Source organism: Electrophorus electricus, chromosome 25, assembly GCF_041902795.1.
Source record: "Electrophorus electricus isolate QZ-2024a chromosome 25, ASM4190279v1, whole genome shotgun sequence".
Classification (NCBI taxonomy): Eukaryota; Metazoa; Chordata; class Actinopteri; order Gymnotiformes; family Gymnotidae; genus Electrophorus; species Electrophorus electricus.
The window spans coordinates 11,005,001-11,027,874 of record NC_137521.1 but is presented as its reverse complement, the minus strand read 5'-3'; the positions used below and the strand labels follow the sequence as shown (position 1 = coordinate 11,027,874).

The window sequence follows — 22,874 nt, the reverse complement described above, 5'->3', positions numbered from 1 at the left end:
TTACGCCAGTTATGCATTCCTGAGAGGAATATGTATCACGATGAATCATCACAGCTGAAATATCTGCAGAAACGGACCTTACAAAACAAAATCGTATCGTATCGTATCGTATTGTGATGAAGCCCAAAGTCACCTCCTGTCATCACAGTGCAAGGCAATAGGGGGAGAGGGAGGGGGAGAGAGAGCGAGCGAGAGAGAGAGAGAGCGAGAGAAAGATCCACACTGCCCTCCACTCCAGATGACAACACAGCCAACTGAGCCTATGCCAGCAGTCTGCATAAGGCCTCCTGAAGCTTCAGAAAGAGCCAGATCCCATTCTGAACGCAAGTACAGACTCTGGACCTGAGGCTGTGGCAACCCGATTATTTTCCTTCATTGACTGAACATCAGACAAATCTGAAGGCCGTCCTTCATTCTGACAGATTAGGACACAGAGCACAATCTAATCCATTCATACTCGCCTGTTTAGACACAACGGCTGCAGCCTCAGTGGGGAAAGCTCATTTGTCTGCTTCGTGTGGCACCGACATGAAAAGTGACCACAATGGAAGCTGAAGTAACAATATGGAGGTTTCAGCTCAAGATATATTTAACACCATATAACTTAAAGATGTGATGTGATACCATCCAGATGTGATGGTACAACGAGTACACTAATACTACATAAACAACATTTGATTGCAAAAAGTGAAAACTAGTGGCAATATTAATTTTTGAAAATTCAAGATTCATTTGGATGAAAAATGATTTATGTTTATTAATTTGATTACCGCAATACATGATGCAAATTATCCTTAGGGTTTCTTGGATGCTCAGTATACATTTCAACCCAATCGAGTGATAAATAGGTTCATAACTGAAAAACTATTTGGAGTAGAGCTATAGGTCTCATGAATTTAATAGATGTTTTCACATGATAATTTTCAAGAAAATCCATAACATGAAATGTGAGGTCAAGGTGAGATAGCACGGAGTGACCCAAATGAAAAATAAATGCTATTAAATGTCTTATCATTAAATGTTGAAAATGATGGGTAATAATAAATTACGACAGATTTTTTAGGACCCTGTCCGTCAAAACGACAGACAGTGAGAAAGTCTAACGCAACCTCTCTTCTGGACTGGGCATCTGTATTTATTCCCTTTATTTAAACTCTAACCACCATCTAATCCAAACCGAGAAACACCACTCCAGAGACTGATGGCTTGCCCTTGGCTGCTCAGGGCCAGGCAGGCCAGTGGGCGTGGCTGAAGAGCAGCAGGGTGAGTGCGGAGCTTTGCGTGCCACCACGTACACACCGTGCAGGCTGATCAATGAACTGACATCCGCTATCGATCTCGCACTTTCACCCCAGCCGCTCGGCGTCAGCTAACCGAAGCCATGACATCCAACGCCATTTCATCTAGGAGGAGACTGAAGGATGATCTAGATGTGCAACGGATCCACCGCGCATTATTTTATGCACGTGCACTCGCGCACACGGGGTGAGAAAGCAAGAGCGACAAGAGTTTTTACATTTACTAAATACGCGGCTGTTTTGCTACCGTTGTTAGGACGAGTCGTAAATACTGAACACTAACTGGTTGGTAGTTGGCCCCACAAGTCAAAGCTATCCAGGCAGGCACGGGAAAAGGCCTAGTCCCAAGAAAGCTCGCTGACAAAACACCGCATCTAATAATCACTCTCCAGAGGTGAGCCGAGCAGCAACGCGCCAGATATCCATCATCACAAGATCAATCAGCGTGCCTCAAGACCCACCTGAGCGCAAGACATCAAAAGGGCAGCGTGAAAGGGAGGCATCCTTTAGCAAAATTTACTGCAAGAATAGCAAGTCCCGCTGGAAAGCACTCGGCACACGAACGCACTCCTGATCAAAGGAGTGCAGGCACTTGGCTGTAATGGATATTGTGGAAATGTTGATGTTGTGTTAAAAAAAGGCTCACATCTGTAGAGTCTCAAGTGCAGGCTCTTTGGGTTGGGTGCCATATGCGTCCAATCAGCAGGACTGTGTCAAGGGCCTAATATTAATCTAAACACTTAGAATACAATTATCCTGTATTTCTCAGCATTTCAGGTGGAATTCTGAGGATGTGTGTGCAGATGCTAACTTTAAACTTTCTTACTGAGAAAAGCCATTCCAAATTGCAAACTTGAGGCAAACACAAATACTGTGTCGATACTTCACCACAAGCAATTAAAGAAAAAAAGGGTCAAATTCAATTGACCAAGAGCCAATCACAATCCAGTTATTCAGCTGCATAATTATTGCTTGAGGCAGTTGTATATTATAAATGCACAGCTTGTGAACTACAATTTGCTCATAGAAATCCATTTAACTTCTCAAAGTAGCACTCAGAGGCATTCAGTTCACTAATCTTGAATGTATACCTAACGACTTTGGTCAAGGATAACAATTTCAAGCTTCATTACGGTTGGCCATGGGCTATGTTTGCCGTGACAGAGGAGAATAAATGTTACTCTAAACATTGTGACTAACTGTACAATTAAACTAACTTTTGATGCCTCACATTAGTGGCTTGCTGTCATTTACCTGCCATTATTTTCTGCTGTCTCTTCCATCATGTACAATTTTGTCAAGACGTTCCTCACAAGGATGCAGTGGTGTCTACCGAGGACCAGACGCAAATAAGCAGAAAGTCTTCTAAAAGTCAACCTACGTATCTGGAGCGCTGAATTTTCCTGCGCCCTACTGCCCCATCACCCAATTCCCTTCAGTGAGGAGTTCATTAACCCAGCAGCACTAAACCTTGCAATGTTCTAGACCTCCAAGAGCACGCGCGTACAACTGTGTGGTGCAGGAGGAGGTCAAATATTTGGTGAAATTCAGGAGTGATGCAGCGAAATATTACTTTTGGGGAAAATGGGTCCTAACTGACATTTTACACTGTGATTCACATGAACATTTAAGTTAAACAATTTTTAGTGATGCTTAATATTGAATTATCTGCAAGCATTGTCTGTCCTCTTTGGGTTATTGCAATGAACACCATGGGACTCGTAATATTTTCTTATTATCACATTTCCATCATTTCAGTTCAAGATCATCATCAAGCTGTATACACATATATTTTGATTTCACAGATTTAATACATCTAGCCCGATGGCACAGCTGCTGAGAATGCCACCAAGCAGATCACTGTACCTTGTTGGACCATTTATAAGCCTGGAGAAGCTGGCTGTACAGAGGGGTTTTGTCTTGCACTGGGTCCAAACTGAGTAAGCCACTGTTGTGTAAGGGATGGGACTCTGACGGCCGGCCGACCAGAGTGCTCAGACGCTCCAGCTCGCTGAAAACAAAAGGAGACACACAATCTCAAAATCGCCCAAGTTACTGTATATGCATCATAATTAGACTAAACAGTGACATTGTTTAAAGGATCGTGGTGAAACACCGTAACCACGTTGGCAAAGTTACTATTATGAATTACTAACTAAATGTAGTACTGATACAAAACGCATTGTCATTAATGACTAAGTGGGTACCGTTATATCCATGTAAACAATTAACGCTTGTGAACTAGACAACCCTGCTAAATGAACGTTAATAGGCAAGACACCAATCGCTGTTCAGACTGGATTTAGAATTGTGCACAGTAAATAACATATCCATAAAGTTAAATCATGTCTAGTCACAGCACTAGTAGTTCATGGTTTAATTTATAAAGCTAGCAAAGCTAGCTATGCTAGCTAACCTAGCTTAACTCACTTCAAGTCGCGATTCACTGATTGCAAATTATCCTGGAAATCTGTTATAAACGCTTTTTCACGTCCTTCAAGGGTTTCCTTATTTTTCATTCCATCTTTCAGTGAGTCGAAAACTCTCGTTACACTTGATCTAAGTGCTTGAATAGCATTAATTGCTTGAGAAAAGGCTTCTAAATTCACACCAACGTTCATAACATCCGCCATTGTTGTGCGACGAAGAAAACTGGCGCAGGAATTACGTCAGCGTGGCTCGAGCAACCTGGTATTTGTAGTTCAACAACAACTCATCCGCGCACATTCATTAGCCTTTATGTGATCTCAAGACAGTTGCATGAAAATACACGAGACTGGTTAAAATATGTTGTTAAAAGATAAAGTCCGACAAAAAAAGAAAAATCAATTTTAGTCCAACATGGAGCTTGTTAGATGTTTTTGTTAGATCACCATAAAGTGAATTTCATTATTTTTATTTATTATTGCTGGACTTCATGTATTAATAACATTCATTCCCAGTACCGCAATAGATGCGCTCCAATCTATCCCATATGACAGTTGTCACGGCCCCTTTAAGCGCACCCGGGGCGGGGGGGGGGGGGGTGTGATCTTCTCGTGGGACGGTTTTATGCTTCAAGCAGGCAGATAAACTTTGTTTGTACACCTGATAGGCTGTAGGTACTGACCGCAGTTCATTAGGTTACTTTTAAAGCCTGATAAAAAAAAGTCCGACAAAAGACATGTGAAAGTTAAACTGGCTACCGAAAGGAGCGTTAGATAGAGGCGTTGAGCAAGAGAGGTTGGTAGATAAGGCTCCGTGCACAGAGCAGAAGAGATAGGATGATGGCGAGGAATGGGTGGGATGCTACTCTGTGAAGCGCTCGCCATCTGCCCTTGAGCGCACAGGACGAGACCTAAATGAAAACCAAAACGCGAAAAAAAATATTTATTTGAACGAATCTGGAACTTTGGACATATCTATCCCGCAGGTCGCTCTTCCGGAAATTACGGATCGAGAGAATAATCGAAGACGGTCGTGTGAGAAGATCCTCTGTAAGTCCTTTTCGATAAGGATTGTGGTATATGTGAAGTCCGTATCGGTGAAATGCGAAATGATGGCTTTGCGCTATGAGCGTAACTCCTGGGAAAGACCTGAACGTGCGGACAGGCGCGGTGCTGTTGTCGGATGCAGGGTAAGTTGGGTTACTCGAGCAAGTGTCGCAAGTGCATAATGGCAGATTTAAAGTAACGCCTGTATAAGTCTTGTTGTAGCTGTGTCTAACAACTTTTTTTATGGCGACTTGCAAATCTTGCAATTCTTCTATACTTTCAAAAGGTTAATTTAATTACGCCAAAAGTTAGTATGGAGCAGATGGGACACTTTTACGAAACATTCTTTCTCAAGCATAAGGAAAAATATACAGCTGAGATGTAAACGTGTCTGGACTGGTTACTTTGTTATTCTCGCAATACCATTTCAAATAATACCCGCACGGGTAACTAATACCCTCCTCGGACATGAACCGTTTGAAGCCCGGGGGCATTTAGACTAACATTCAGAGATTTCGTTGAGAAGTTTTAGACTTTTGAATGGGATGTACTTGTTTATTTATTTTAAACCTTCGTTTCAAACCTTCGTTTCACTGAAAATGGAATGAAGTGTCAATCTGAAAAAGAATGTGTTTAAAATGTTTATGTCTGCTTTACCCCCGCTTGCATGTTTAATTCCCAACGAATATATGATGTCGTGTAAGTTTCATTTGATTTAATCACGTTTTTAATCAGGAATCGTACCAGACGTTAGTTATTAATACATTTTGATCGGACACTGACAATCACATGCCCCGTTCATTTGTATCGTATATAAAGAAAACGAACCGTTTGAAATTCGTCCTCTTAGTGCCACACAGGAATTCATGGAGATTATTTTTAATACAACCAAGTGCGATAAAAGCAAAATGTGTGTCTGCATGTTTCGATTCAGTTTGTTTTTTTCCTGTTTTGATTTCTTAGACGGAAAGTCAGAAATGAAGCAACCTAAAGAGTCGTTCGAAAATCTGACGGACACCAACATCGGATGTTTACCGTAATGTGCAAGGAGAAAACTATGGACTGTCCTAGCGACGACGTAAAGCGATGTTCACCTGTAGTCTGATTCCTGAACAAAATTGCAATGTCAGCATATATTCATAAAATCAAAACTGTTCATCCAACAAACTTTTTTTAGGTGACACTGAAACATTTCACATCCAACTGTCATCAACAGCAGCCTTCATTAATTAGGGAGAAACGTGAATTTGCAGTGGATGACCAAGATCCTGAAATATGACAACGACCCAACTCTCATGCTGATATCTCCGACTGCCTGCCGAAGTGTGGAAGCGTACCCTCGTACTCCTGGTCGCGGACAATGGCCGTGGTCGTGTCGTGTGCTGTGCTCTTCCACGCGTTCCTGTTCCTCCAGCGCATTCTTCTGACTCTCGGCCAATACGACATATGCAAGTCGCTGGTCAGCACAGACGATGGACCCACCTGGGAGTACTACGCGTGCCAGCCCAGACCCATGGCCATGAAGGACTTTATGCAGATCAGAGTGTCCCCCTCGGACATTACCTGCGGGAATCCACCCCAGCTCTTCTGCACTTTGGTACGTGTGACTTCTTTACTGCACATAGCCCCTACGGGCGCACGTGTGGTCACTAGCCCTTGTTTACACCTCAGTTATTGCACATATTGCGATTTGTTAAATTATACACGTTAGTAGAAGTTTGAAAAGCTTTTTAGACGGTAGTAATATGTCATCTGCTGAATGCTACATGACTGTAATCATGAGAATTATGATTTTCTCCTCACCAGCGGGTTTCTGCATTCTGTGCCCTTTGACCTCTAAACTGAATTCCCATTCTTAAATGGCTTGAGAAATTATTTATGAATTACAGCAAATATAATGGCAAATATGTCCAGTCCCATCCACTATGATGCGATAATATATTTGCTACAAACAGAAAGGTAATAAGTGCAAGTTCAGCTGTTTTTAAGCATATATTTAAGTGCTGGTTCAAAAGATCTTTGGAATAGTTTACTTGGACAACAGCTGCATGGTGGCAGTGTGACAGCAAGGGGCTAAAAGTAATGTAAAATTCCAAAATGCGGAATTTGTGTTGTGTCCAGACTACAGTGCACATCCGAATCATTTACACAACAGAATTCCAGGCCCTGGGTTTTTTTCCATACAAGGCACACTGTGCTGTGGTGCTCACAGTTCTCGTATCTATGCTCTGCCTTACTGCTTGATACTTTTTGTCGATTTCATCGATGCTGTGATTTGCAACTAGAAGCAATGGGGGTTTATTTGTGGGAGAGGCACTGTGAGAGGCTCAGTGCATAATGGGGGCTCGGCACACACACACACACACACACACACACACACACACACACACACACACACACACACACACTAGCCAGAATGCATCTTCTGATTGGTCTGTTCCTTTTCAAATCCAGGTTAACCTGCAAAGAGGCGTGCTACAATGCAGATTAAAGCGAACCTGGTGTTGTTCGCCGTGCAGTGAGGCTCTGTGCCGAGCACCCTCACGCAAGAGCTTGGCACTTGCCAATCCAATCCGTCATTCATTTCCCACATGTTTCAGATCTGCCAGCCCTTCTGTACTGATCCCAGGCTGCTAAAGCATGGTTATGGTGTTGAGGCGGGAGCGTGACGGGGGCAGGGTGGGGCATCACTGTAGTAGTTAATCTATACAGTTCAACCAACTGATGCGTCTGCCTCTCAACCAGGGGTTTGAATGCAGAGTAAGTGACTGGTGGACTGGTCCAGCATGGCTGCTACTGTGCTGCAGGCTGCAGACACAGCAATGCCCGAAGAGATGCGCTACTCACACATTTAGGACGCTGGGACATAAGCGCATGTGTGCATGTTGGGGTGGCCTGGGAACCGTTCACCCATGATCGCCTACTCTCGCCTACTCTCACCCAATCTCACCCAATCTCGCCTACTCTCACCAACTCTCACCCAATCTCACCTACTCTCACCCAATCTCGCCTACTCTCACCCAATCTCACCAACTCTCACCCAATCTCACCTACTTTCACCCAATCTCACCCAATCTCGCCTACTCTCACCCAATCTCACCAACTCTCACCCAATCTCGCCTACTCTCACCCAATCTCACCAACTCTCACCCAATCTCGCCTACTCTTACCCAATCTCGCCTACTCTCACCCAGTCTCACCTACTCTCACCCAATCTCACCAACTCTCACCCAATCTCACCAACTCTCACCCAATCTCACCCAATCTCGCTTACTCTCACCCAATCTCGCCTACTCTCACCCAATCTCACCTACTCTTACATACTCTTACATACTCTCACCCACTCTCGTGCTGGGCACGAGTGATGCAGAGGCAGTAAAGAGCACTGAGCACCTGGATTGGGATACATCCTGGAGTTTGGTGACTAAATCTGTTTTTAGGAACTTAGGGTGTGAATGAGCATCATAGTCTCAGTGATTTGCATTTGTTCACTTCAAAAGTAAATGTGAGTTGTGTGTGTTAAGGCACGATCTTCGTTATACCGTGGGTTGAGCAAAGAGTGTGACATAAATCATTAATCTTCCATCAGCAAATGCAAAGTCACACGCCACAGTTATTAACATCCACAGTACCAGGATCCGCAGTGTTGTGCATGAGCGGTCAGCATTTGAAAACAAGCTAACTAAAGTATTATATGCATGTGGGTGGAGTCTCCGTCATGCGACTTCGACGTCATTCTGTTGAAGTCTGAATGTGTTCATTTAGAAGCTGGCCTGACCTGCTCTTCAGTGGCTTCCTCCCAATCACTGTATCACATTTCCTGTGTCCATCACGGTCCATGCACTGCTTGCTCAGGCAAAATCACCCCCCACACAAGGGCGTCGTTTTCATGCATACTAACAAGTCCAAGCCTTTTTCCGAGTTAACTTGAGATGGCTTAGTGAGCAGAAGACACCAGAGAGGTGTTTTAGGGGAGGGGAGGAGCCATGTCTTTCAGTGTCAGCAGTTTCCTCTCCCGATCGATAAAAGCTGACTGTTCATCAGATCACTCTGCGTTCAGACACGGGGGGGGGGGGGGGGGGGGGTGATAGCTGCTGCAGCCATGGCGGTAGGGGACCAACCACTTTGAAACTGTGGTGACCTTCCGGCACCCACAGCTTTCCATCCTAAGAGCCCCATTACCCAATATCCTTGTGTCATTATTCTCAGTTTTATGGGATGGATGTTACATTTTAGTCTTAGGCAGGTAGCAAATGAGAAAATTAGTGCGTGTAGTCCGTGAACGCAGTCAGTGAGTGTGAATGAAATTAAATCAAGAATTATGAGAAAACACATGAGAGGTGGACTGACAAAGTCTTATTCAGACACGACGTATTGTGTAGATGGCTTGCAATTTCAGGATTAATTAATAAAGAAGCTCTATTATTAATACTTGAAGTTGTATTAATGTATTTACTGCAGCTGAGTTGGAAATGTGTACACATAATTAACCAGGCATTACCAATGCCAGTATTGAGCTAAAACACATTCTCCTCCTGCTTTAGTAGACATGCGCAGTGCATTTGATATAGTACGTTTGCTACTCCATTAAGCCTCTAGTAAAGTGTGTATAGTTGATGTTCTTTTTTCACCTTCTTCCCTGAAAGCAAGTTAATTGATCAGCTCAAGTCCTCCAGATTCAGTAACTTCACTTTCTTTGGAGAAGCTTTTCCGGCTCATTAAAGATTTAGAAGGAATTTCAGTCACTCAGCGCCCACAGGAGATGCCGTTGCATTTTTACCCAGCGCCTTGCTTTTTCCCCGAACGTGATGTTAGCTCCTGCTGGAAACTCGCACTGTATGTATGGCTAATGAGGGCGGGAGAGAGAGAGAGAGAGAGAGAAAGAGAGAGAGAGAGAGAGAGAGAGAGAGAGAGAGAGAGAGAGAGAGGGATGGATGGATGGAGATTTAGGCAATGAGAGAGAGGGAGAGAAAAAGAGAAAGTGAAGTGAGGATCTCAGCTTAGCTAAGCAGAGAGCTGAGCTCTGACCCCACTGCTGCATACATATTTGAGCACACAGAGAAAAGAGGGCGTGTGCTTGTGTACGTGCGTGCATCTGTCTTTTGAAGGAAGACACAGCTCCCATTGTTGAGCTTGTCTGAGAGGTTCCCATCCGAGTGAAGCTGCGTTCCTCAGTAGCAGTGCCATCTGAGGAAGAATTTTGCTCTGCATCCGTGTTGCCCATTTAGAATGCACCAACCACCTGAGCTAAAAATAGCAGCCAGAGTAACTGTACAGCCATGCAGTGCATCATGGGTAAGAAGAAACATTTGGTCCAGATTTTGTGAGGTTTTGGCACTGAACCACGCAGTGCTCTCTGTACATGATATCATTTGGAAGATTTTAAGCGCCGGATATGGAATATGTTTGCTACGGAACGTCGTAAGCATGGTCCAGCACTGTGGGCAGTTTTCCCTGGTTTTGTAATGAATTTTTCATGAGTGCGGACCCCCTCTGCCCCCGCCGTGGTCCCACGGGAGAACAGGCACATCCTGTTATGTTTGTGTCGGCATGCAGTAATCCCCAGCTGCTCACCCTCATGCCTCCTCAGGTCTTTGGGGATTTTTCAAGTGACCACAGATTCATGTGGTAATCCACAGTCCCGTCACTGTGGAACATGGCTGCTTTTTAATTTCGTTAATTTTTTGGCGAAGGGGGCATATTTTTCAGAGCCAGTGCATTATTTCACTCCAACAACTGAACAGCATGATTAACCTTTCCATAACCTGATTTCTCACAACACCTCCAACTATTTACCTTAAATAAATATCATCTTAAATGCATGTGTGTGGCACTTTTTCAAAAGTGTGTATGTTTCCATGCTTCCCTGTGGTTACCTGTGCCTGACATATAGTTGGATATTGGAATTGTACAGTATACATACGTCGTTTTCAGAGGTGATTGAAACACATATTGTAGTATTGCATTTACCACTCACAATGCACATATATTAACTAAACTGACTGTTATGACCCAGAATAGTCAGCAATATCGTGTACACAACAGGCAGCTTAGAAACGAGAGAAGTGCAGCTTTGAATGGCTTTGAAGCGTCTCAGGCACCCTCAACATGAATACACTTCAAACTCCTTAAAAGTCCAGTCAGGAATTGCTGACACAGCCCCGTGTTTGCCCCTGAACTAGAGCTGTGATTAGGAGCTGAGCTGAGAAAGTGTTGCATGCTTCATTTTCTGAAAGCATGTTTTCTTGTGCTGGGCTTAGAACTGGTGTGTCACTTCCCAGAATTGTGGCTGGAGTTTGAATCATAGATAGATAGATAGATAGATAGATAGATAGATAGATAGATAGATAGATAGATAGATAGATAGATAGATAGATAGATAGATAGATAGATAGATAGATAGATAGATAGATAGATAGATAGATAGATGTTGCTGATTCTAATTTCCTTTCCATTTTCATAAACACAACACTGTGTTTACATCTTTAAACCCTGGCACAGTATTCTCGAGGTGGTATACTCAGCGTGGTACTCTCGGGGTGGTACTCTTGAGGTGGTATTCTCTGTGTGGTACTCTCAGGGGGGTAATCTCGGGGTGGTACTCTCGGCGCGGTACTCTCGTGGTGGCACTCTCGTGGTGGCACTCTCGGCGCGACACTCTCAGGGCGGTACTCTCGGCGTGGTACTCTCGGGACTGGCAGCCTGGGCGCAAGCTGCTCCCGGGCCAGTGTAATTAGATAGCTGCATGCTGCTGCCGTTGGACCGGTGCACCCCAGGGGGACAGTTGTGCTGTAATTAAGTCACGTGCCAGAAAGAAGCAGGACCCCCTCTGCAGGTGGAGCGGTGGAGGCTGCGTCTCCCACCAGCACGATGCCCACGGCCCCCAGCCCAGAAGTTGGTGGGACGGCATCGTGCTGCTGACACTTTCTTTCTTATCCTGCTTATCCTGCTTATCCTGCTTCTATTATTTACTTTGGTTTATTGTAATGGAATTGCTCCTTTCAACAGAGCACATGTGATAATTGCGCTGTATGTGCTACACGGATGTATATAGATGTAAGTAGCAAAGACTCTGCATGCTGGGTGCCTTTCACAGCTCAGAGGGATTCGCCAGTGTGCTTGCAACTGTAATGTGGAGTAGTTACATGTTTTTCATGTAGTTCATTTGGTTAGATATGCTTTGTAAATGCAACATCTTTCCAGTGGTGGGAGCTTCTGAATCATTAGATGCATGTATTCTGGGCTGTGAACTTGTTTCTAGTAATGGCCTTTGGTGTAGAGATATGACCTATGCTAACTGTAGACGCCAGGGGGTCTATCCATTGTATTCATTATAGAGAATAACCAGCATACCTTAATCAGAAGCTCCATACTAACCAATACATGTGCGTTATTATGATTAAATAAAAACACCCAGCAGAGATGTTATGACAGTATAATAAGAAAAATAAGAAAGCAACCTTGCGTGTGATTCTCAGGTCACAGAACAGCACCGAAGGTAACAGAGAACAAATATGACAACGTGATCCGCCACATTCTCAAAGCTGGTCACTGATATAGGACTTATATATGATGTTAATCAGGCTTGGGGTCAGTTCATTTCAGGATAAATTCAAAGGAGAAAATTCAGTTTGCAAGGTGACAAATGTATTGTTTGAAAAATCCTTTTAAATGTACAATATCCACTGTGAGTTGGAATTTCATCTTATCATATGAATCGCCTGAGTTGAATACATTTGACCCCTAAATATGACTTGCATGTTTAACAAGAAGATCCTTATTTTAATGCAGAGCTTAAGGTCTTAGGACCATCTAGTAAATTCCACCTGTCAGAAAGCTTTATATGACAAAGCTAATCTAACAAACAAATCGCACAAACTCTCAGAAAACATCATAAATACAGATTAAATACATGCCGTCTGGCTTTTTGCTGGACAGCCTGTCATTGTAAATACAGTGTAGTACAGCCATTTCTCTTAATCCAAAAAAGCGGGGGGGGGGGGGGGGGGGGGGGCAGAGAGAGAGAGAGAGAGAAAATGAAAGAGAGAGAGACACACACACTGACACAGAAAGAGACAAAGAAAGACAGAGAGAGAGAGAGAGAGAGAGAGAGAGAGAGAGAGCGAGAGATGGAAAGAGAGAAAGCGAGAACCACCAGGGTGGAAAAAATCGGAATCTCTGTTTACTGACATGGCTGCCAAGTGGTGAGCAAACACTCTACCTAGCACTGCATCCTCGGTTAGTGACGAGAGTCCTGGCAGGCGAACGACTGGGGCAGTTTAGCATGAGAGTCACTGTGGAGATTTAGTGTGAGAGCCACCTGGAATAGCAGCTGCCCTGGATTTGAGTGCAGGGAGGAGAATAGAGAGGACTGAACCAAATGTAAGAGAGGCTGAGATTCACAACACTACAGATGATCAAGGCCACACTTAAGCAATGACATTCTCTAATCACAGATTATCACTTAATTGGTCTTCCAATTAAGGTTTTGATATTTCACTTTGTTTGTTAAATACACCGCTCAAGTCTAGTATGTCTTTCTGCTTTCTTTATCTGTTATAATTGGGAGGAATATTAATTAATATCTAATGCTTTAGCAGTTTAGTCTGTCTTATGGCCACTGAACAAACCTCGCTGGTCATCGGAAGTGTGTAGAAGGGGGCAGAGTGGCACACAGGCCAGTGCCTTCATCTGCCGTTTCCGTAGAGAGCCGGAGGCGATGCTTCACGCACTCACAGACGGGAGCTGGGGAATCTCCGGCTCTTATCCGCATCGTAAACCAGTACACCTAGACACCCCTTGTTTTGTGAGTTCACATTGCTTCCATCTGGTCAAAGAATTAGGTTGCCAAGATGCAGGACTGATAGATTTAAAAGAGCATTTTTTCCCTGTGGTAATCAGCCTTTTGAATAATATTCCTTTTTCTTGTGTAGACTGGTTTGTCTGTGGTTTGTTGATTGATATTGATGTCGGACTGCTGGCTGTGCAACAAATTGCCCCCTTAGGGGATAATTAAGTTCACCTTTGACCTTGCCCACATCATAAACCAGTACTCTGCATTATAATCCAGTGCTACACATTATAACCAGTACTCCACATTATAAACCAGTGCTACACATTATAACCAGTACTCCACATCATAAACCAGTGCTACACATAACCAGTACTCGGCATCATAAACCAGTGCTACACATAACCAGTACTCCACATTATAAACCAGTGCTACACATTATAACCAGTACTCCGCATTATAAACCAGTGCTACACATAATCAGTACTCCGCATTATAAACCAGTGCTACACATTATAACCAGTACTCCACATCATAAACCAGTGCTACACATAACCAGTACTCGGCATCATAAACCAGTGCTACACATAACCAGTACTCCACATTATAAACCAGTGCTACACATTATAACCAGTACTCCGCATCATAAACCAGTGCTACGCATTAGAAACCAGTACTCCGCATAATAAACGAGTGCCATGCATTTTAAACCAGTTCTCTGCATCATAAACCAGAGCCATGCATCATAAACCAGTACTCTGCATCATAAACCAGTACTCTGCATTATACATCAGTACTCTGTATCATAAACCAGTACCACTAGGTCCTTTGTTAACTGTGTATTGAGTTTTTACACTTCATTCACACACACTCTTAAGTATACACAGTACTGCTGCAAGTGATATGGCTAATTAAAATAAGAATTAAAGATTTTACAATGCAACATAACCTGCATTTACCTGTAGAATTGACTGCTACAACACTCTTGTGTGCAGTTACATGTAAATTTATTCTAGGTGAAAGGATAGAATACAGTTACGTCTACCGGAGGTTTGTGTGCAGTTATGTCTTTAACAGGAGATTTTTTTTGGACGGAGTTATGTCCATAGGAGGGGATAGGATGGATGGAGTTATGTCTATAGTAGGGGATAGGTTGGATGGAGTTATGTCCATAGTAGGGGATAGGTTGGATGGAGTTATGTCTATAGTAGGGGATAAGTGGATGGAGTTATGTGTATAGTAGGGGATAAGTGGATGGAATTATGTCTATAGTAGGGGATAAGTGGATGGAATTATGTCTATAGTAGGGGATAAGTGGATGGAATTATATCTATAGTAGGGGATAAGTGGATGGAGTTATGTCTATAGTAGGGGATAAGTGGATGGAGTTATGTCTATAGTAGGGGATAAGTGGATGGAGTTATGTCTATAGTAGGGGATAGGTGGATGGAGTTATGTCTATAGTAGGGGATAAGTGGATGGAGTTATGTCTATAGTAGGGGATAAGTGGATGGAGTTATGTCTATAGTAGGGGATAGGTGGATGGAGTTATGTCTATAGTAGGGGATAAGTGGATGGAGTTATGTCTATAGTAGGGGATAAGTGGATGGAGTTATGTCTATAGTAGGGGATAGGTGGATGGAGTTATGTCTATAGTAGGGGATAGGTGGATGGAGTTATGTCTATAGTAGGGGATAGGTGGATGGAGTTATGTCAATAGTAGGGGATAAGTGGATGGAGTTATGTCTATAGTAGGGGATAAGTGGATGGAGTTATGTCTATAGTAGGGGATAGGTGGATGGAGTTATGTCTATAGTAGGGGATAGGTGGATGGAGTTATGTCAATAGTAGGGGATAAGTGGATGGAGTTATGTCTATAGTAGGGGATAAGTGGATGGAGTTATGTCTATAGTAGGGGATAGGTGGATGGAGTTATGTCTATAGTAGGGGATAGGTGGATGGAGTTATGTCTATAGTAGGGGATAAGTGGATGGAGTTATGTCTATAGTAGGGGATAAGTGGATGGAGTTATGTCTATAGTAGGGGATAAGTGGATGGAGTTATGTCTATAGTAGGGGATAAGTGGATGGAGTTATGTCTATAGTAGGGGATAAGTGGATGGAGTTATGTCTATAGTAGGGGATAGGTGGATGGAGGTTGGCTCTATTACACTGTGCATGTGTCTGTGTTGCTGTTGCAGGAGAACCCGTACCTGTGCAGCGACGAGTGTGATGCCTCCACGCCGGATCTGGCCCACCCGCCACAGCTGATGCAGGACAGCGAGCACTCGGGCCTCATCACCTATTGGCAGACGGTAACGTGGAGCCGCTACCCCGAGCCGCTGCTGGCCAACATCACGCTGTCGTGGAACAAGAGCCTCGAGGTGACCGACGACATCGAGATCACCTTCGAGTACGGCCGGCCGACAATCATGGTGCTGGAGAAATCGCTGGACAAGGGGCGGAGCTGGCAGCCCTACCAGTTCTACGCAGACGACTGCATGGAAGCCTTCGAGATGCCCGCCAAGTGGGTGCAGGATCTGTCGGCGGCCAACGTGACGCGGGTGATCTGCACCGAGCGCTACTCACGCTGGGTGGGCTCCAAGAACGAGAAGGTGGTGCGCTTCGAGGTGCGCGAGCGCTTCGCTGTCTTCGCTGGGCCCAAGCTGCTCAACATGGACAACCTGTACACACGCATGGAGAGCATGAAGGGACTGCGGGACTTCTTCACCTTCACCGACCTCCGCCTACGCCTGCTCCGGCCCGCCCTCGGAGGGACCTACGTCCAGAGGGACAACCTGCTCAAGTACTTCTACGCCATCTCCAACATCGAGGTGCTGGCCAGGTGAGCGTAATCCGCAGCGTGCGGTCGCATTTCTGACGTGGGTCTTTGTCGCCCGTGCTGTGCCAGCTGCGTAAGTTGCCATGGTGACCAGCAGTAGCATGGGGCAAAAGATATACCGCCGACAGACAGCAGGGCGGCACTGTGCGCGATGACCAGCGATCACCTGGGTTTGGTGTTGCCCCAATCATGCCTCCTGTTTTATTTATCCTGTCTGCATGTGTAATGCCCAGTAAAGCTGTTTGGACAGAATGTAAAACAACAAACTGAGCCTTTATTTTTTAAAGTCTTTTGGGAGAGGGTCCCTGGTTACAAGTATAATGGGAACATAAACAGTGGCCTGACCCTGATATCATATTTATTGCTACCGATCAAGACATCTTAGAAGCCTCAGATACAAGAATCTTTCTTTAGAAAACTGTGCTAATAAGGGAAGCAGTTCTGTCAGAGGCAAACTGATTCCTACTTTGTCCTAGATATAACTGTTGACAAACATACCCGTGATAAAAATGGGAATGTCGAGGGAGCTTAAACCTCCGGTAACACAACCCTTCAATCAATAGTTATTCTAGTATGTCAAACAGGAAATTGTTTTAAGGGGGACAGGGAGAAGGCTAAGTTAAATAGACAAATGGACTCTGAGTCAGGCCCGTCGAAGGCTGGCTGAGCGTCGTCTGGTTTGGTAATTACTGGACAAGAGAACGGAGACACTCGGCTAATCCACCGCCGGAAAATTGTTCCTGGATATTTTATGCATCCCACAGTATTGGGAAGCGTTTTAGTGGGTGCCGAGTAATGAAAATGCCTTGGCCTCCCTGATGGGCTGGTCAGGTGAGGATCGCTCCAAATGGACTCCGCAGAGCAGGGAGGCGCGGGGCAGGGGGCACTTCCAGCGCCGTAATCGGATCAGCCGAGGACTGGCGATGCTTTCTCTGTCACGCCTAATTTCCTCTTGTCATCGAGCGTGTAGTCATAATCACTGGTAATTACACTAAATAGGCTCCAACACCAAGGGCCGAGCGTCCCTAATTGAGTAAGATGTAGTGTTACTTGTTAAAAGGGTTTGGGTGCAGCTGTTAATTTCCTGCTATACCGCAGTGGTTTGTGTCTTGTTTCCAGGATTAGATCATATGCGCTCACATAATGACATTTGTCTAGTTAGCCAAATCGCCAGTGTTAGCGGAGTGCTCCTATAAATAGGCTGACTGAAACAGACTGAAAAACGATACTGAGATTTCCTTCTTTTTCCCTGTTTCTCCCTCTGCTGCTTTGATGACACTCACGAGCGGCATTCTTCAGCTACCTCTCTCGCGGTAAAAAGGAACTTTCACGAATCATTATGCGCTACAGGGCCGCACATGTCAACCAGCATAATGAGACGCCATTACTCTCTGTGCGCTGCTCAGTCGTCACATCTCCATTTTTCTTTCAGTGGTACGGCAGAGAGCAGACTCGCGTTTCATCTCCATGCTGCAACGGCACACGTGATCCAGGCATTAGAGACTCTGCTTCCAAAAAGGGGGGCGATGGTGGAGGGGGTGGTTGGTAGGTCCCACCAGGTCGGTCCAGATTTGGAAATGCGGGAGCAGTAGGATGAGAAGTTCTACCCCCTAACAGATAAACATCCCAAAGACACTGGAGTGAACCCTAATTAAAACCTGGTAGGAGCAGAAGCTTAGTTCCCAGGGATTGTGCTGATTTATGCAAAGACTTTAGCTTATTGGAGCTGTTTCTCGTCTTCACCGTGGCCTCTTCAGGAAAGGGTCCATACACCTCCTTTTCTCTCTCTCTCTTGCCTTTTCTGTCTCTCTCTTTTTCCCTCTCTCTCTCTCTCTCTCTCTCTCTCTCTCTCCCTCCCTGAATCTCTGTCTCCATATCTTTGCTCCGGCATTATTTTTTTGAAGCTGCAGCTCATGTCTTCTTTTTTAAAGCTGCGGTGTGTATCACCGCACATATGGAAATCAGAACCAGGAGTTGCTGATTGGCTGGACCGTAGCCAATGACGCTGTGCCACTGATATGCTGAGAATCCGATTGCTCTAGAGAGTGAAGTCGTGCAGAGGGCCGACAGGACCCTGTTTGGTATGGTGGGCGGAGCCCATGTCCTTGGGCTAGGCTGCCTTACAGGTCAATTAGGGGAAGGCAGATGCCTGCTGAGAACTCTGTGTGTGTGTGTGTGTGTGTGTGTGTGTGTGTGTGTGTATGTGTATCTCCTATCAGGCACCTTGCTGAACACCAAGGTTAGCATTTGTCCATTTCGGTTTGAATAGTGCCAACAGCACATTTCGGCAGAAGCAAGAACTACATCCAGACTGTTTCTGGCTTTGTTTGTCACAGGAAAAAAAAAAAGTTTCCTGAAGTGCTAGAGTATTAATTCATTCATTACACAAGCAGAGTCTAAGAATCATACACATACATGGAGACGCATGCGCACCCACAGGTCAAACCACGTACTTCACACCAGGAAAACACAAGCGAGGATCCGGAATGAAGCGGAGGACTATAAATGGTGAGTGGAGTATTGCTGTCAGTCTGGTGTTGTGGCTGCATCGGAGCTCTGGAGCAGACAGTGGCCAGGCGGTGGGCGTCGGCCTCCTCCGACTGGACAGATGGATCGGCTGGAGGGCCCCGCTCTGTCTGCGCGCACGACAGAACCATTATCCTCCCTGACCCCTCAGTCACTTCCACCTTTGGAATGATTTCACAAATGTCAGTCTGTCAGTGTGCGGGGTGGCGCGCGGATCATGAGTCAAATGGAGGCTGGCGCTGAGCATCCTGACTCTGGGTTTTAATTTGCCCCAGGTTGTGGACGGAGTGTGGCAGACGTGGCGTGGTGACAGGCTGCTGGCAGTAGAGGCAGCAGGGAGATTGGGGCGTGGTGATAAATGCTTTCTTGGACGTAGGGGACAGGCCGACGTTATTCCGACGTAAGGGCCAATTTGCTGTAAACTTTCTTTCCCAATTTTCTCTTTAACCAGTGCGGGGTGACCGAAGCTCAGCAATAGCCAGATCAGCTTTTGTTCAAGTGATGCTGATAAAACAGACTAAACCAAAATGACAAAACAATAGTTATGGACTTCTGGAAAACTGACAAACAAACGTGTAGACTGGCACGAACCTGCACACATGCACAGACACATTTCAGACTCACTTATGGGTAAGTTGGCTTAATTCTGCAGTGTGTGTGTGCGTTTGCGTTTGTGTGTGTGTGTGTGTGTGTGTGTGTGTGTGTGTAGGCATTACCCCACTACACAGCTCAGCTTCTACTGGGGGAATTTCCTTTTTGCTTCCAGGGGCAACTCCTTTTTTTGAATTCAGGAATACAGGTGATAATGGCATGGAATATTATTTTAAATGAAAGAATTCCTGCAGGCTGTACTGAGAGAAGCTCAGATGTGCCACAGCCGCTCTCTCTCTCTCTCTCTCTCTCTCTCTCTCTCTCTCTCTCTCTCTCTCTCTCTCTCTCCCTCTCTTTCTCCCTCCCTCTCTCCCTCTCTCCCCCTCTCTCTCTCTCTCTCCCTCCCTCTCTTCCTCTCTCTCTCCCTCTCTCTCTCCCTCTCTCTCACATTAGCCTCCCTCCCATCTGTCTCTTGCTCTGTGCTCTGGCGCAAACAGACCCGTGTGAAACATTCACAGGCAGACACTCTGCTCCCTCGGCAGCAGTAAGTGGATTATCTGAAGACCGAGCGAGCTGTGAGCGGGCGGGTGCGTGGACAGGGGGTGGGGGGTGTATGGGGTACATGGGGGGGGTTTGACAGAGATGGCCCCTCCACCTGTAGAACAGGCTGCTTTCAGCAGTGTCCAGAGTAGGAACCTAACCTGCCTAGAGCGGCCTTTGTCCGAGATACTTTACTGGTGATCCTAGGATACTCCCAACGGGAAAATTTGCTATGTGTAGTGCCTAGTTTGGTGTTCCAAAAGCACTTGGGACTAGTGGACTAAAATCTTTGCGGCCCTACACAAGGGCAGAGTGGAGACCAATATTCCCACAGGGCCTGTCACAGTCCAAGATGCTTTTGGAATGCTGGGGCAAAGCTGCAGTTGTATGAAGCGTCAGAGTTAAAGTGCTGATCTCAGACTGACTCTGAACTCAGTCCACGCACTGCTGTTCAATGGGATGTTTGTACTTAGACTAGGTCGATATTTAGTTACGCTGACAGCATAATAAAGTAGCGAGAGACGTTCTCACACAGTGCACTAACTGACATGAAATAAACTGCTAGATTTGTACCATAGCCATCGTCGCTGTCGCAGAACACCGATTTGACCCAGAACACCGTTTTCATCCAGAACAGTTTTTACCCAGAATACTTTCACCCAGAACAATTTTGTAACCCAAGCACTTTCACCCAGTACAGTTTTCTAACCCAGAACAGGCTTGCGTGAATGGGGCAGAGGTCAGGCCCGCTGACGTCTTAGCGGATCAGAAGGCGCCAACCCCCCCCCCCCCCCGACTCTCACCAGGCTGTGATGACAGCTTGTCACCAGCACTCCCTGATAGCGAGGGGTCCACCAGGGGCTATGTCCGGAACCTCTGCACCGACCCATGTCATTTTCATCCGGAGAGCGAGAGATCCTGACTACCCTTTCCCAGCTGTGGGGAAAGTTCACTATCAGTTTACTATCTGTTCACTATCAGTTCGGCTATGCTTTGTTTGGTAAGCCCGCCACGAGTCGAATCTGCGGGGAAATCGCAGAAGCAGACAGCGCCCCTTGGTCTGGGATCGAGAACCCCAGTACACACTGACAGTACCCTCGATCGAACGTAACAGGCTTTAACATTCGCTCTCTCCTAAGGGTGAGGAGCCAGGATAAGGAGCGGAGCTGAGCTCAGCTAGAAGCCCAGGTCCCCTTGAGCTGCAGCGCTTATGCCTTCTGCGGCTGCGCCGAGCACCTCAAGCCGCAGGTGTGTGCGTTGGGCGCAGTATCTCTCTCGGCTGCGTGAAGCAATTCACTGCTGCCGGTCTTTTTTTTCTTTTTTGTTTTCACCTTTCTGCCTCCGAACAGTTACACCTACGGTATTACCACGGTCTAGCTTTCCATGCAGATAAGGTAACCGTTGCGGGGACAGGAACGCATTCAAAACCTCGATGTATTTTTTTGAAGTCTTTCCTACATCTCTTATACCAGAAATGATTGATTTCTGTGCGCAGGGCTTTCGGGGAGTGTGGTTCAGGAGCCGGTGCTCTTTCAAAGCGTTCAGAATGGAGTTATTTCTGAAGCCTTTCACTGAAGTACCACTGGTTACAGAGGGTCACCGGCACTGAAGGTGGCAGAGCTCAAAAGCTGGGCACACAATTCAATGGTTGGCGGTCACCGTCTCTCAGAACGAGAATAACTCATTTTATCTGAAAAGCCTCAGTTATAACGCCGGCCACGGTACACTAGAAAATATTTCTGGTGATTTGAACGCCGAAAAATGCAAACACATTTTTAAATATGAATGGCAGAGGTGACCCCATTTAAATTTTTCATCGAGCAGCATGCAGAGATCTCGTTACCTTCTCCCACCCCATCGGTGTGCATGTGAGCGCTGTTTGTGCGATACTTGTGGGTTTTTTTGTTTTTTTTGTTTTTTGCTTTTCCTGCGTTTGCCTGAGCATGATGTAACATGTGGCCTACTTTTAGAAGTTGCTTGTTCTTGGTGGTACTGGTGTGTGGTATTGGAGGGGGTGGGGTGTGTGTGTGTGGATGTGTTAGCGGGGTAAGAGACAGGTCCAGGGTTGAGCAGCACTTACCCCAAGCCCTGGGGAACAGAGCAAGCTTGCTGCTAAAAAGCCCTGCACCATCAGAGCTGACCATCAAACGTGAGTCCTTGGCCTTGGTTCTGTCTCGCTAAGGTTACACAGGCCCCGGCCCTCAACACGCACTTGGCTGTAGCACGCCACTCCACACACTCATTATAGCGCCATATGATGAGATGCATAATTCAATAACGTGGAGTAAATGTGGAGACAAGTGTCGTCGGTTACTGCCAATGTAAAGAAGTCACCGGTGTGATCAGGAACGGCTTCGCTCTCCCTGGGCTTTTGGAAATGGCCTTGCCCTTGGTAGCACGTATTCAGCTGTGCCCCCAAAGACCTCCACAAATGCATAAGAACGCACAGTGGCATGCACCAGAAAGCACACACATTAACGGAGCTGTGTGCAAACACAGGAACGCACGCGGATGGAGTGATTCTCAAAGCACCACTAATTCTCTCGGTCCAGATCCTCACATCCTCGGGTGGCGTAAGTTAGACCCGTGTTATTTAAGCCAGCTGTTTCTGGTAAGAGCCTTCATCTGCGTTTTTTTGCACGTCAAAGCAGGAATAGACTTTATGTGACATTTCACTAAATCAGCTGAAATATTTCCCATGGTGTCAACAACACAGTCACATTTAAGATCAGCACAAATCCGACCTAAATCCCTTTTGTAGTTCGTGGCTGTTTGATAAAGCTGTTATTCAGATCGCTTAATCTTTCAAAATTC

At 45.6% G+C, this 22,874-nt stretch overlaps 2 protein-coding genes across 9 annotated transcripts in view; one reads left to right on the top strand and one right to left on the bottom strand.

The window, feature by feature from the left end:
• med27 (mediator complex subunit 27) overlaps window positions 1-3,945 on the bottom strand; it is a 44,573-nt gene extending 40,628 nt beyond the window's left edge. For all 4 annotated transcript variants that reach the window (XR_014119877.1, XM_027010009.3, XM_081707574.1 and 1 more), the window contains exons 1-2: window positions 3,729-3,945; window positions 3,165-3,309 (exon numbers count right to left, since the gene is read on the bottom strand). Coding sequence is in view for 3 of the 4 variants with exons in the window: in XM_027010009.3 (XP_026865810.1) it covers window positions 3,165-3,309; window positions 3,729-3,931 (348 nt within the window). In the remaining variant the exon portion in view is untranslated. The remainder of the gene's footprint in view (window positions 1-3,164; window positions 3,310-3,728) is intronic.
• A 419-nt stretch (window positions 3,946-4,364) lies between these two features.
• ntng2a (netrin g2a) overlaps window positions 4,365-22,874 on the top strand; it is a 45,367-nt gene continuing 26,857 nt past the window's right edge. For 2 of the 5 annotated variants that reach the window (XM_081707837.1, XM_035521972.2), the window contains exons 1-3: window positions 4,366-4,914; window positions 5,735-6,368; window positions 15,763-16,406. In XM_081707837.1, coding sequence (XP_081563963.1) covers window positions 6,132-6,368; window positions 15,763-16,406 — 881 coding nt within the window. In that variant the 5' untranslated portion in view covers window positions 4,366-4,914; window positions 5,735-6,131. Of the gene's footprint in view, window positions 4,915-5,734; window positions 6,369-15,762; window positions 16,407-22,874 lie in introns of all 5 variants that reach the window. The other 3 variants (XM_081707836.1, XM_035521973.2, XM_035521974.2) reach the window with 3 other exon arrangements.